The sequence below is a fragment of the Aspergillus bombycis genome, assembly GCF_001792695.1.
Source record: "Aspergillus bombycis strain NRRL26010 chromosome Unknown contig00091, whole genome shotgun sequence".
Classification (NCBI taxonomy): Eukaryota; Fungi; Ascomycota; class Eurotiomycetes; order Eurotiales; family Aspergillaceae; genus Aspergillus; species Aspergillus bombycis.
In genome coordinates this window covers 136,091-149,212 of record NW_019170093.1, presented here as the reverse complement: position 1 = coordinate 149,212, position 13,122 = coordinate 136,091, and the positions used below count along the sequence as shown (strand labels likewise).

At 48.4% G+C, this 13,122-nt stretch overlaps 4 protein-coding genes across 4 annotated transcripts; all 4 read right to left on the bottom strand.

Moving 5' to 3' along the window:
- Positions 1-42: 42 nt before the first annotated feature.
- On the bottom strand, positions 43-1,528 carry ABOM_007918 (F-box protein; the record flags this gene model as incomplete). The annotated part of the gene is made up of 3 exons (XM_022535047.1): positions 43-595; positions 656-1,349; positions 1,408-1,528. 3 exons carry the CDS (start codon positions 1,526-1,528, stop codon positions 43-45), a joined length of 1,368 nt encoding a protein of 455 aa, XP_022386031.1.
- Positions 1,529-6,524: 4,996 nt separating this feature from the next.
- On the bottom strand, positions 6,525-7,733 carry ABOM_007917 (uncharacterized protein; the record flags this gene model as incomplete). Its single annotated transcript, XM_022535046.1, has 3 exons — positions 6,525-6,635; positions 6,689-6,939; positions 7,007-7,733. The coding sequence occupies 3 exons, from the start codon at positions 7,731-7,733 to the stop codon at positions 6,525-6,527; spliced, it is 1,089 nt and encodes a 362-aa protein (XP_022386084.1).
- Positions 7,734-8,643: 910 nt separating this feature from the next.
- Positions 8,644-10,536, bottom strand: ABOM_007916 (proteinase; the record flags this gene model as incomplete). Its single annotated transcript, XM_022535045.1, has 6 exons — positions 8,644-8,814; positions 8,874-9,537; positions 9,599-9,710; positions 9,776-10,044; positions 10,109-10,150; positions 10,214-10,536. The coding sequence occupies 6 exons, from the start codon at positions 10,534-10,536 to the stop codon at positions 8,644-8,646; spliced, it is 1,581 nt and encodes a 526-aa protein (XP_022386030.1).
- Positions 10,537-11,520: 984 nt separating this feature from the next.
- ABOM_007915 (sterol desaturase family protein) lies at positions 11,521-12,567 on the bottom strand (the record flags this gene model as incomplete). Its single annotated transcript, XM_022535044.1, has 1 exon — positions 11,521-12,567. The coding sequence occupies one exon, from the start codon at positions 12,565-12,567 to the stop codon at positions 11,521-11,523; it is 1,047 nt and encodes a 348-aa protein (XP_022386083.1).
- Positions 12,568-13,122: the final 555 nt, after the last annotated feature.

The window sequence follows — 13,122 nt, the reverse complement described above, 5'->3', positions numbered from 1 at the left end:
GGAGGAGGAGGAGGAGGAGGAGGAGGGAGGAAGGAAGAATGATCAACATACATATATGTCAGACGTAGCGACCACAGATATCAACTCGGTCATGTGAAGTCTTTGACAGTCCCCTGGAGCATCGTTGGAAAGGGATGAGTTTAACGACTGACCCTGACGGAGCAGACAAAGATCGTGAATGCCGTTTGGTGTTTTTGTTATCTCAAATCCTTCCAATGATGTTGCATCCATCAGTACATGGAAGCCTGGTGATCGATAGAAGTCCTGTAATGGGTGGAGATCCCTCTTTCCACTCATGGATGAATAGCCGCTGAGGTATCGATGTTGAACTCGCGATGCCATCTCTGTTTCTGTTCGCGTCCTGGCACCGGGGGTCTTATAGCCAACGGACTCACTGAACCCGTCTTCGCTGTAGAACTCCAGTCCAGTGATGAATATACCTTGGTTGTCATCAGCTAGTATAGAGACTCCGACCTTTGCCAGCTTGGGAGGTATGTCCACGGTTTCGACCTTTGTTCCCGCCCAGCGTGTGTTGTGGTAGTGCTGCAAGGCTCTACCTTGAACGTCCAAGAGGCGTGTCTGCCCTGCATTCACTCTGAGGTATGCGTCTCTTATCCATCAGAAGGTCTCCCACATTTCCAGCATCCTATCAAACTTCTCATTCCAAGGTAGCGTGGACGTGCTATGATACAGATGTTGCCAGTCGAGGCCATCACCTGTTCCTCTAGAAGACTCTCTTACAATGCGGTATAGAAAGCCCCGTTCGCCATTGATCTCGAACCGTGCTCGCCAGAACCTAGAACTGAAGAAGATTCCTTCCATCGCACGCGAAACCGTCCGGAGCCTTAGGATGTCACGGGTACTTAGTTGCTCCGCAATTATGTCTTTGATCTCCAAAGGCAGAGCTGTGAATGGATCGGTGGAATTTCGCCGGTGGGCAAATTGGGTCGCCACCTCTGGTGTGCGATCTGGTATCCGAACCCCTCGTTGTAGCAACTGCTCAAGGGAAGGCTGATAAAACGGTGGTTCCGTTGGTAGAACACTAAAGCCCCCTGAAACATACCGATGGGAGTCCGTCCCATGACGTGGGAAATAAGATAGTATCCAAGAAAGTGTGCCTAGTCTAATCTCACCAGGATTGAAGTGATCTTCCAGCCGTTCCCAACACAACTCATGAAAGAGCACTAGGTCGTCTCTCCACTTCCATGGCAAGGACAACGTCACATAGTCATCTTCCATCGTATCCCATCGCTTGTGTCGATCGCGTGGTACCCTGAAACCGACGAATCGATCCTGTACGCTTCGTAGACCAACCCCAGATAGCTCATACTGACCCGTGGTTCTCCATACTGTGTCTCATAATATGTAGTAAGTAGTATGCCGATACACTCACCAGAGACTACTTACTAACGCGAAAGGTACGTTGCGAAAGAGGAGCATCCACTCGATGGTCGATCCTCGCGGGACACAACGCACACATGGAATGGTCCCCGTAGAGTGGGCCAAACGTGTACACGAAGATGGACATGTCCGGTTCCTGTCGTAGCAAACGTGTTACTGGCGGTGGATATACCTCAGGTTCAATATGGGTGAGTTAGTCTGTCGGTAGCATGACAAATGGACTTTTGTGGGTATTACTTATGACGGTTGGATGGCGTTCTAAGGTTGTCATATCGTCCCAAGGTCAGACTTCAGGTTACCTCGGTTACAAGAGTACATCACTCATTTCGCCTTTTATTCACTAAACTGGAACAAAGAACAGGAGCATTTCTCAATTACGTATTGCAATCAACAGAGTTTGACATGCTGCCCTGTGGGAATGGTTGACACAACTGCTGGTGTCTAGACAATCCCTTATGACAAAGTGGCTAACCCTATTGTTGCATTCTTCGTAGGATGGTGATTGAGTTAATGTGACAGGTAGGCAACAGTGTGGCTTACTCCCCTTTAATGTTTTATCAAAGAGTCGTCGAAAGACTGAGGAAGCGATACACCAAGTGTCTTCGAGTAGACCTCCACCACACACTTATACAAAGAGAGACCACCACCAATTGCAATCCAAAGCTGAGCCGCAGGAATGGAGAGAAGGGTCATATGGTCGAATTGTCCACAATTACAGTAGAGGTTGGCAGTTATTCACTAAGTACTTCTCAAAATAACCTTTCCTAGCCGATGATTGCAGTGTGCTTGAGGTTATTTGCGAAGATACAGATCCAAACTCTTGGACAACAGCTAGGACCGGTGCCTATGATATTCACAATGAACCGTAACTGGAATCGATCTCTTGGTTCTTCTTTATTAATAGTATGTGTTTGACTATTCTCTTTGTATAATTCATCGTGGACTTAGTGATATAAAGACCCTCCACCCACCCTCGAAGAGTCCGATTCCAACTCTCAATCATATAGCTCTCTAGAGCAACCATTTCCTACAGTCGACTTGACTTCATACATACATGATCTCCCTACTTGTATATACTTGATGGTGGCCTTCAACACGTTGATATCTCAGGGTTCTAGTCTGACGCAAACGTTTATCACTGGCCGTTCCTCGCTGAACACTCGACACAGAATTGAGTCCTTGAGTGGCGACCAAAGACCTGCAATGTCACGGTCATGTCAGGGACCTTGAGATGTGCATTCGCATATTCACAAGAGCCCTCCCAGTATTGATGCACTCCGGGAAGCTGACGTGTGCGATACCCAACAGTCGTCCCTACCCCTATAGGACTGTGGGTATGTTTTTGAGCAGCGTCCTATAGTCCTCGACTTTCTTTTTTTCTTTTTTTTTTTTTCAGTTGAGCATCATCTCCACTCTACAGCGGCCCAACCAATATCACTGTTGCTGAGGGCTTGGAATTCTTCCTGGGGGTGCCTATATCCTGGATGACGGATCACAGCCTAAGAAGATACCATCTACTGCAGCAAAGCGCACCGGAGCAGACATCAATGAGCCAGAGCCAGAGCCATTATCTTTATCGATGTCTACAAACGCCCTTTTGAAAGACATATTGCTCGCACACATCAGCAAGAGCACAACCAAGAGCCATTGATTACGTTCGGCATGTTGCGGGCAGGATAAAATATTGTCTGCGTGCTGTTACTCTCTGCTACTCTCTACGCTGGTGCATATAGTAGTTGTTTACGCAGCGGCCACAACGTAATATCTTGGTATTAATGCGGCCTTTGGCGAACCTGTTGACTTTGATGCTGGACCACAATTATCTTGGTCACTGGATATTTCCGAACACGGAGGATCTTCATTCGACATGAATCTGTCAATGTCAAGATATAACCATGTCATCAACAACGTCTCGGTATTCCACCCTGCCCCTCGGCGATGTCCGTCTCCTGCCTATCACTATTGAGACAAGTACAGCTCTAACTCGCCTGACAGAGCGGCCGCGAGGGCGAAGAGAACTGCAATTCAGCGGAAGCATCGTATGGCGGATCATTCTAGTGAACCCCAGTCTCAAACACCTACTCCATCATATATGCTTGCAAGGCCATCGCAGCCATCGCGATCGTCTCCAACGCTGCCCTCAGTACTCCATACTATACTCGTCCGCATGCCGATTCCTGATATCACTTTGTCAGCTTCAATACCACTGCACCGTTTGATCCAAAGCCTCCATACTATCCAGTTATTGGAACAGGGCTATGATCGCTCTTCTAGCCTTCATGCTATGGTACAAGGTATGCTGCCTTCTGGCCAGGTGAAAGTACGTATCCACCCTTTAGTCTATCGAATGGAAGCTTCCGTGAAGGAAAACGCTGACATGGACGCTAAGTTCAAACCTAGCGCCTGATATCTTGGCTTCCGAGTCCTTTATTTGCTAAGCAGTGAGAATCATGGCTTAGCACTACCTTGACACGAGACCTAGCCCTCATTCTTCATCTAATCCGGCGCTTCAGCAGAAGGTAGATGAACACGGAATCATACGACACGCGGGAACCTGCTCTCTTCACCAGTGACGCAAAGGCCTCTGAACAAGTACGATAGATCTTCTCCAGTAGAGATGCGAACACTCTCCATTGACAGCTAAGTCTACGCTCCGACTCAAACCTAGTCCAACGAAATTACATCACATGCAATATGGAGAACCCTTCATCACGCACACAGAGTTGAAAATATCTATAGAATCAACCTATGTCCCGAGCAAGCCGCTAGCTAGGTTACCATCAGAAGACTCACTCTCAGACAACATACAGGCATTGCTATATAATATCAGACTAATACTATACGAACACCTGTTTGTATCTCTAGCTCTATTTAGCACAAGTCTGATGTCATCTAGTAATGTTTGTATATTGCCTGAGAGGGAACTTTCTGATGGCAACCTAGCTGGTGGCTCGTTCGGTATGTCGATTGATTCTATGGATATTTCCAACTATGACTGCGGGTCAAGGGTTTCTGAGTATTTTCTGAAGAACCTCACCCCCCCCTTGATTATGCAAGTTTATCCGAAGCACTTCCATCCTGCGGCTACTCCTTTACAAGTGGGCCCTGGGAACGTGCTCTCGAGCCTTTGGCATTCACCTAAGTCAGGACCATGTATACAGGATCCATCAAATCTACTAATTTCCGTAAAAGCATGATCATGTCCTCAAAGAGCCTTCTTTTGTATCACTCCCAACCGGCGAAATATCGCGCCATAGAGTAGATCACACTATCCACGGTAGCAGCTCATGTTTGACGGAAATTTATTATTTACTGCCGGAGTAGTCCCAGAACAGCAGCTGTCGTCCACGCGCGGCCGCGGCTTTAGCTGTGGTTGTAAACAACGACATAAGCCTACCAGACCTCACGGGTCTAGAAGATATGAATAGAGGAAGGGGTTACAGTAACCCCAGAAAGACGACCCTTTTAGTCCAAGTTCACCAGAGAAGAGAGAAGATACAGCCTAAACACTTAGAGGAGAGCAACTCTAGAACACGAACTGGGAAGTATAAAATCGACTTTCGCTCGTGGTACATCAGGATATCACAGCTCAATGTTCAACTGCCATCTACAACTATTCCAAGGTTTCTGTCTTTATCTTAAACCTTGAAACTACCAGCAGCGCACTGCAGATTGTGGAGATATCCAGTTCCCTCTCTTCCACTTCGGGCTCTGAGTCTCCGAATGCCAGAAAAGCAAGGTTTATTCCTTCAGCTTCTCACTCACCACCAGCAAGCATAGATTCCAGCCCAACTTGCCCCCAGCGATGGCTACGCCCCCTCTGCATCTATAAAACCCTCCCTCCGGCTCCTGATTTACCACATTAAGTGCGGAGATGAGTCTTCCTAATGGGACATTGCATGAGTTGTTAACATCCGACGGCATACCACTTTTAAAGCATAGGGAGTTGGACATAGACCTGGTAAAGATGCGTTACTCTTTCCATAACTGTACGGTCAATTCCCATTCAAACTCTGGATTGTAGACACAGGTTTACGAGGAAATTGCCTTTGTAGTAGATAGAAGATTATATGAAAATGACTCCGTCCTGAATAAGTTAATAACCGGCCGTCCGGGAGTATGCCGAGTACAATAATGGGAAATTGCCTGCTTTTCAGGGGAACCGCGGACGCTTTTTTTTTTAAAGGAATCTCACGGCTTAGCAGTCTGCAGGGGCGGACATATTCGGGATAACCCAATTGTCCTGGCAGGTCTCAGCGCTCAGTTGCCACGGGAAGTATTACATTGAATATATAAACCTCTCAACGATATTCCTCCGTCAGCTAGAACAATAGATCGTGGTCTTTGGTTACCAGTTCCACCCTCAAAGCCCTCTTTGATCTCTTTCCTTATCCAAGTGGCACAACACAAGAATCGCCTTTCCCATCAACATGTGCGAATACTACGAAAGCTTTGACCTGCGAATGGATAAATGGCGTTTGGACGGAACGTTCGTGGCATGCTCTAGACCTTATAGGTGTCGAATGTACGACTATATCCCATGGCCCAATATTAGAGAGAGGTTAACCTATCTCACACTTTGCGCGCAAACGGCGGTGGCAGAAGAAAGGGCCGACGAAGTCATACTGGACCTCCAAGATATGGTGCGGGACTGTGGGCTCGAACTGGCCCAACAAATTGACTACGCATGTTTCACTCAAGATGCGAGGTCTGGGCCATAGTGGAAAGCGTCAATTGCCCTTTGTCAAGGTCATCCAGGAACATTACTCTTTCGCGAGCTGGGGAGGTGATGTTCTATTCTAGATTTAGCTAATTTAAAACACATGAATCTGGAAATTCTTTCTACTTGTGCTCTAGCCAGCCAGCTGATCTCCCTTTATCTAACTAGGAGTCTGGGTTGGCCTGTTTATGCCTTAATATATCATCGTGTTCATCTAGAGCTCCTTTGAACATGCTACATAGGAATATCAAACAGTACACTTAAGGTGCAGTTGCTTTCATTATAGGAATGGCTATGATGTGTAGACTGAGATCAGACATCTGGGTGGAGTGAAGCGATTGGGGTAAGTGGTCTTACCAGCCATCGTACCTTTAGACTTGAGAGACGGAAGGCTGGACTGCACCTAAGAAGGCAGTGGCACTGTTGGCTTGAAGACTCTGGTATCCCAATGAAAGGGGAAGAGAGACTTGGTGTATTGTGAAACATCCAACCCCACGTTGAGCTTCTCTATATTCTGTAACAGGGGTTCAATTTTATTAGAGACGTCGCACGGACGGGAATACCTACAGTAGTTTGAACGCGGATTTTTGATGTTGCGACAGTCAAGCGCCAGTTGGGCGAAGCTGATCCCCTCAAACTTGACGTTGAATTCAGGGATAGAATTCCAGATCGATGCATTCCTTTTGTCAACGCGCCCAGGAGCACACAGCCACACATCTCAGAACATTGCTCTTGGCCGTCCCGTAGCTTGGCGAAAAGATCATGCATAGACTCAACGACTTTTGCAATCAGCGCTTGTCGAGAACGGTTGATCGCATCTGGGATTGAGAAAGATATTGTAAGCAAGTGGTGAGGTAGTCAAGTGAGGGATTGGGTAAAATTCACCATTTATCATCGAAGGAACGGGGATTCCACTGAAGCTAATCATGCCTGTGCTCCTCGCCTCCAAGTACTTGGAGGATTCTTGGAATGCCTTGGCCTCGTTAAATACCCAAGATACGAACATGCACTTCTTAGCCTCATCAATCGATGAAGGGGTATAATAAGTTGGGGGGCTCAAAGATCTGATCTTTAACTGAACGAGCCATGAATCCGAGAACGGCTCTACTGCCTCATAGCACTCATAGTAATCGACCAACCGCGCGATCTCCACCAGACTGTCCAAGGACACTTCCCGAGGCACTAGTCGGGTGCGATGATGGATGATTAACATCAGGATCAAGAAAGGTATTGGCTCCCAATCCCGTATAGGGAATTTTAGATGGCCTTTGGTCCTTAGCTGGGTTCCCTCCTGAAATCCCATTTGGAATGTTCGTTCGAATTGTGGGCAGGACAATGTCAGATGCTTTGACGATGCACGAATCTGCAGACGGCGCTGCGTGGTACATTCGGGGGTCTTGGTCGAATCGACAATGCCACCTGAACTTCCATCGTCTTCTCGCTTGCTACTTTCATTCTCATCGCTTGTTGGGGCTGCAGGATTGCTGAGTCCGTCCGGCCATCCTGACAGCGTGGCAATATCCTGTAGGTTGTGCGGTAAATCCTTAGACACGTTATCCAGGATCAGGAAAACTTCGCCTTTTGGATCCAGCTCGTATACCAGGTCTACCATGGTGGTCAATGCTCAGTGAAGGACAATGTTTGATATAAAGAGGAGTAGATATATCGCGTAAGGAAAAGGCAACGCCACACGTAGAACGTGTACGTGGGGCTCTGCTGACAGCACATCATGCATTATTGCCAAGTGTCTTTCAAGATGCACTGCATACTGTACGTGGCAATAAACTGCTGTCTAACTAGCACGCTCGCTGAGGCCCTACTCTTCATTATTCGAATCCACTCACTTTATATGAGTGTTTCGCCAATTTATACGTGCGACGGGGGCAAGGGAAATGTAACTAGACAATTGTAGTGCAGGAAACAGCGTGTGACTACTCTTGCACAAGAAGGTCTTAATAGCAAGCTCAACGAAGAAGACTCGCAATAGAACCTTATGGCGCTCATTTTCCCTTCAGGTTTACGATCTGCCTGATCCAACTTTTAACTTTCAATGCTGTGTGTCATCAATTCGGAGAAAAACATGTCAATATCAGAAAAGTAAGACATGGACGACGAGGATTTTTATGAGGTATGTTCATTAAACTGTTCAACGCAATATCCTCTTGCGATATCTACAGTGCCCTTGCTTGAGCTCTGTACCCTTACTCCACTGGATATTCGTGGCCTAGAAGATATGACCCATCACCAACCGCACAGCCTTCCCAGGTACTGTAATATTAACCTTATCATCGCCTCATCCAAGATTGGCCCTAATGGAGATTGGAGTAGTCTTGTAGACATGGATACGCGAAATGATGATGCTTGAGTAAGAACTCTAATTATATGTACTATGTAAAGATCTATCTGGCGCCTAACATGGGTCATGAGTTTCTAACGCTATATGCCAAAATTCAAAGGATCAAAACAATGTTCGACGAGATACATAAGCAATGATAATGCACCTGTAGCACTCATCACAATGCTTATTCTTTATCAAGGAAGCCAATCTTAACCAGAACATCTTTCAATGAGCCAGGTTCGAAAGGAGGGTAATCCGGTTCGCATTTTGTCCCAACCGCAGGAAGGGTACCATTGGTCCAGTAATCCCGGATGATCCTGGACGTGCATGACGATCCGTGCGCCAAAGAAGCGTGCTATAGTAGCATGTTAGTCCAGCCATAACAGAGACATAGCAAAGAATGAAATGACTTACCCCCCAGCCGCCATGCTCCAGGAGAACGCTACCCTCGAAGCTAGCACTGATATTCCGGGCCGACACAAGTGGAGTGGCGGAGTCGTACGTGTTGCCGATGACCATAATGGGATTCTTTGTCTTCGACTCGAAGTTGCCCTCGTACCGTTCTTTGGCGTGGATCTGCCAATTAGTGCACGTCATGGCGATGGCGTTTCCGGCTTCCCCCAGTAGGTTACTCGTTGGTGGATTGATATCGAGATAAGGCATCATCCCCTCCAAGGTATCTACTCCGGTGCTCTTCTCAGAGCAGGGGATGGCGAATGTCGCGTCATTGCTCGCCGCCGCGGCCACCAGTCCGCCGCCCAATTGGGCTTCGAGTATCTCCATAAACTTCGTCATATTCCCGTCCAATAAGTAGTTAAACGCAGTGGCCAGAGTAGGATAGGATCCAGGGCCGTATAGAGAGAAGCGAATGAAAGTTTTGATGATGCTGTGGTCAATGACGGTGTGTTGATGGACAATCGGTTCTCGTTTAATGTCATCCAGCAACTGGTAGATGCTTTTCTCAAGCTGTTCGGCAGTCTCATTTCGGCTGGCAAGGGCACATCGTTCCGGTGTTAGGAGGCACTGCTGGAAAAAGCTGGTGAAGACCTTGTCTACACCGGCCCACACTTCAGTGTCACTGTCGGTAGGAAGCCGAGTTAGTATCACCTACGCAGAGCCAGGAGACTGTGGAATCATACTATGAATTGAAGTATTGGTGTGGGTTCATAACACCATCAATAATCAGCTTATCCACCCGGTCCGGGAACATCGCGGCAACAGTAGATCCCAACACCGTGCCATATGAGAAACCTGCGACAGAACGAGGGATCCATTAGCCTTTACATGTTCATGCGTCTTACAATGAAATCACTTACCCCAATACTTCAGCAGACCGTCATCGGTAACTGCGTCCACGATCTGCATCAAATCCCTCGCTGTGAATGCCGTGCTCATGTATTGCCCATTTTCTTTCAGCTCTCCTTCGGCGCAAAAATTGGCAAATAGTTCACTGCCGGCCCACAGTCTTCCTAGCGCCATCTCGTCGGAGGCCTTTGCCATGTCGCTAAAGCGAGATTCCATACTAACCGCAAGCCGCTCTGTTTCGTTTGTAGAGCAGTATGCGGTCAGGGTGTTTGCCGTTCCTCTAGAATACAATGTTCTGTTAGTCTGTCCATGACACGCATTACGAGTATGCCGCGCAAACATACCTCGGGTCATGAGCAATCAGGTCATAGTGACCACCGGTCAAACTGGGCATTCGTCAGCATCTTTGATTCCTAGCTATCCTTGCTATTGTGACACTGGTAGCTTACGCTTGAAGAATTTCACCCTGGGCGAACAGGGTAAGTCTTGCCTCCAGGCCCGGCCCACCGAAGTTGAACAAAATGCTTCCCTTCTTCGGTTCACGGGTAGCAGGAACTTTCAGTAGTTGCAGCTGGAGGGTTTTGTCGGACTCGGGCTGGGTGTAGTCCAACGGCACAGTCAAGTTGCCGCATTGAGCTGGCGCAGTGACTGTTTCCTCTTGACAAGCGCCCCAGGTTATCTTTTCGGAGCGAGCGTGTTTCGGAAATGCAAGTGGTGTGGCATAAGAGCCAGCCAGGAGAGAGGACAGAAAAAAGGTTGATTTCCAAGCCATTGTCGATGTGGTTGGAAGTTAGTGCTCGTTGTTGGTTGTTGGTTGTGTGAAGAGACATCTCCTTAGCCAGGGCCTCACCTTCTTATATAGTTCGATCTTTGACTGTGTGGGCAGACTACATCATGGAGATATAGAGCGCTGGATAGGGCCGCTTTGGGTAAGTTAGGGCCAAGAGAGCAATAGATTACATGGCTACCATGGTCTTACCCACTTCGGGCCGGGCTGAGTCCAGCTTCCTCCAATGAGTATATTAGTATATTCCAATAAGGCAACCAGGAGGTGAGGTATCCACCTCGTAGGGCTTTACTCAGCCTCAACCCTACTCAGGCGTTGGTATCGGGCTAAAACACGTCGGCACAGCCTCAGGCACTCAGGTGTCGATACTACCGGATTTGGTGGTACGGAGCGCTGCCAAGAAGAAAAACGGTAAAGAAGGCGTTTGCGAGCCAAGACTTCAACCTCGTATTCTCGTCGCGCTTCATCCGTCCAGCAAGAGTCTCGCTGGGCCATGACGATGATCACCCACCTTGTTGCCATCACAGGTCACATGATGCCACGAAGTTGCCTGTTCGAGTCAATTCCAGGGCTGACGGTGGGGGTTTTCATATTCGACTCTTGCGCTGGCGATCGAAAGCATATCTCTCGTGCTATATATAGTTTAAGGCAAAGTTATGAGGATGCTTCCGTCAATATGGCCCTATAATAAGTTCTCTATAGCACCAAGGTCTCGGTAGCGACTCTGTTATGATTCTCTAAAATATTCGTCAAGGTCATTATATATTTCTGTCTGCCCCGGCGGGCAAACACGTAGGATCCGTACACTAAATGAAGGCAACAAGGGTATATATACTGCAGTACATTATTCCACCGATCGGGCCAATCAATCACGCGAATCAGCCGTGTCCATTCCCCGGATGATTGATATATTCCACCCAAAGATTCGCATATTTTCCGTAAATGTCATATCCTTCTGCGTTTGTCCAATCAAATCAGCGGCATCGACACTTGGTTATCGTAATCGATATTGTCCCTGTAGCATTCGACGCGGTCTCCGCAGGTGCCGAACACACGATCCCACAGACGGGTTTGTTTGCCGTAGTTCGCGCTCTTCTTCCATCCCCGGCGGTGGTGGATGTCATGATCTTCGATGATCAATTCAGCATTGAAGATCCGAAGGAACCAAGTGAGGGTATTGGGCGGTACAGTGTGGAGGCGCAGGCCGCTGTGCCCTGCGATCTCGGCGAAAACAACGTACTGGTGGCAGATCCACCACTCGTAGAAACCCATAGGGAAGCCCATGAGCTTCATGCTGAAGTAAGTCATGAGTGGAATGCCGAGAATATCGAAGAACTCCTGTTCGGTGTCGGCGTACAGCGTCAATAGTGGGTTGGGGTGCTTTGTCAAGTGGTGAGTCCGGTGGTATTTCCAGAGACCATCAACCTCGTGCATCAAGCGGTGATACCAATAAAACCAAAAGTCGAGAATGATTCCGTAGAGCCCGGCTTCGAGGGGGAGCCAAAGCCAATTCATGGACGACGGGGGCTGGCTGGCACGATAGCTGAGGAACACAGTGAACATCGGGCGAAAGGTAGACGTCGAGACCAGGGAGTGGACGACCTTGGCCACGCCGACATCCGGCACCCCATCCCGCTCGTGTTGGTCGCCATCGAGGAATCCGAGGAGATGGCCCAGCCGACGAAGGACGTGTATCTCATGAATGGCGATGATTTTGAAAGCTGCACTATAGAAGATGAAGGCAGCAAGGGGGCTTAGGTTGTGGCCGGTATAGGATGTATAGACGTGATGGATGGCGAGAGGAATGAATGAGTGGATTAGCACCCAGCGGTGCAAATGCCATTCCGGCATGTAAGGCACCTTTTCTTGCTTATCGTGGACGGGCACCTCCTTATCCAAAGCCACCGGATGGATGCCGAGTATCTCATAGAACCAGTGGAAGATGGTCCATTCGGCGCGATCCAGCCGTCGCCAGGTGGACTTCATCGAGTCCTTCGGATTCAGGTGGCCACTCATGATGACTGTTTCTGCGATGTGATGATCCGTTGGAGAGAGCGTTGCACCCCATGGGGAGGGGGACAAGGCCTTGCTATTTAATATCCGCTAGGCCCCGTCTTGCACGCTAGATCTTCGGTAGATCCAGACAGTCGGCATGTGAATGAGATTGTACTTTGGGTTGACAAGGAAATGGGGGGCGTGAACCCACTGCAGATCAGGCGCAAAAAGGGGCCACTGGCTGGCCCCTAACCAGTTCAACGATTTTAGTTCGTGATTAGCGAGCGACTAAGCTACAGAAGGAAAGCAGTTCGCCATGGAATATCTTCCGCTGTAGTCTACTGTAACTGTTTGATACGCCCATTCGTCATCCACATGATGTCAGTCACTATCATTCCCCCGCATCAAGTGCCTCGGACGTTCAGAGTGTTGGGGATGGCCTGATGCTTTTGGCTTCAGACCGCTGCGATCTTCGATTAGGGCCTTCTGGATGATGCCTAGCCGTCCTCTGAGACACACTAGACCCTTGTCAAACGCTCTGTAGTCCGTGATGGATTGCACCATGATCCACGGCGC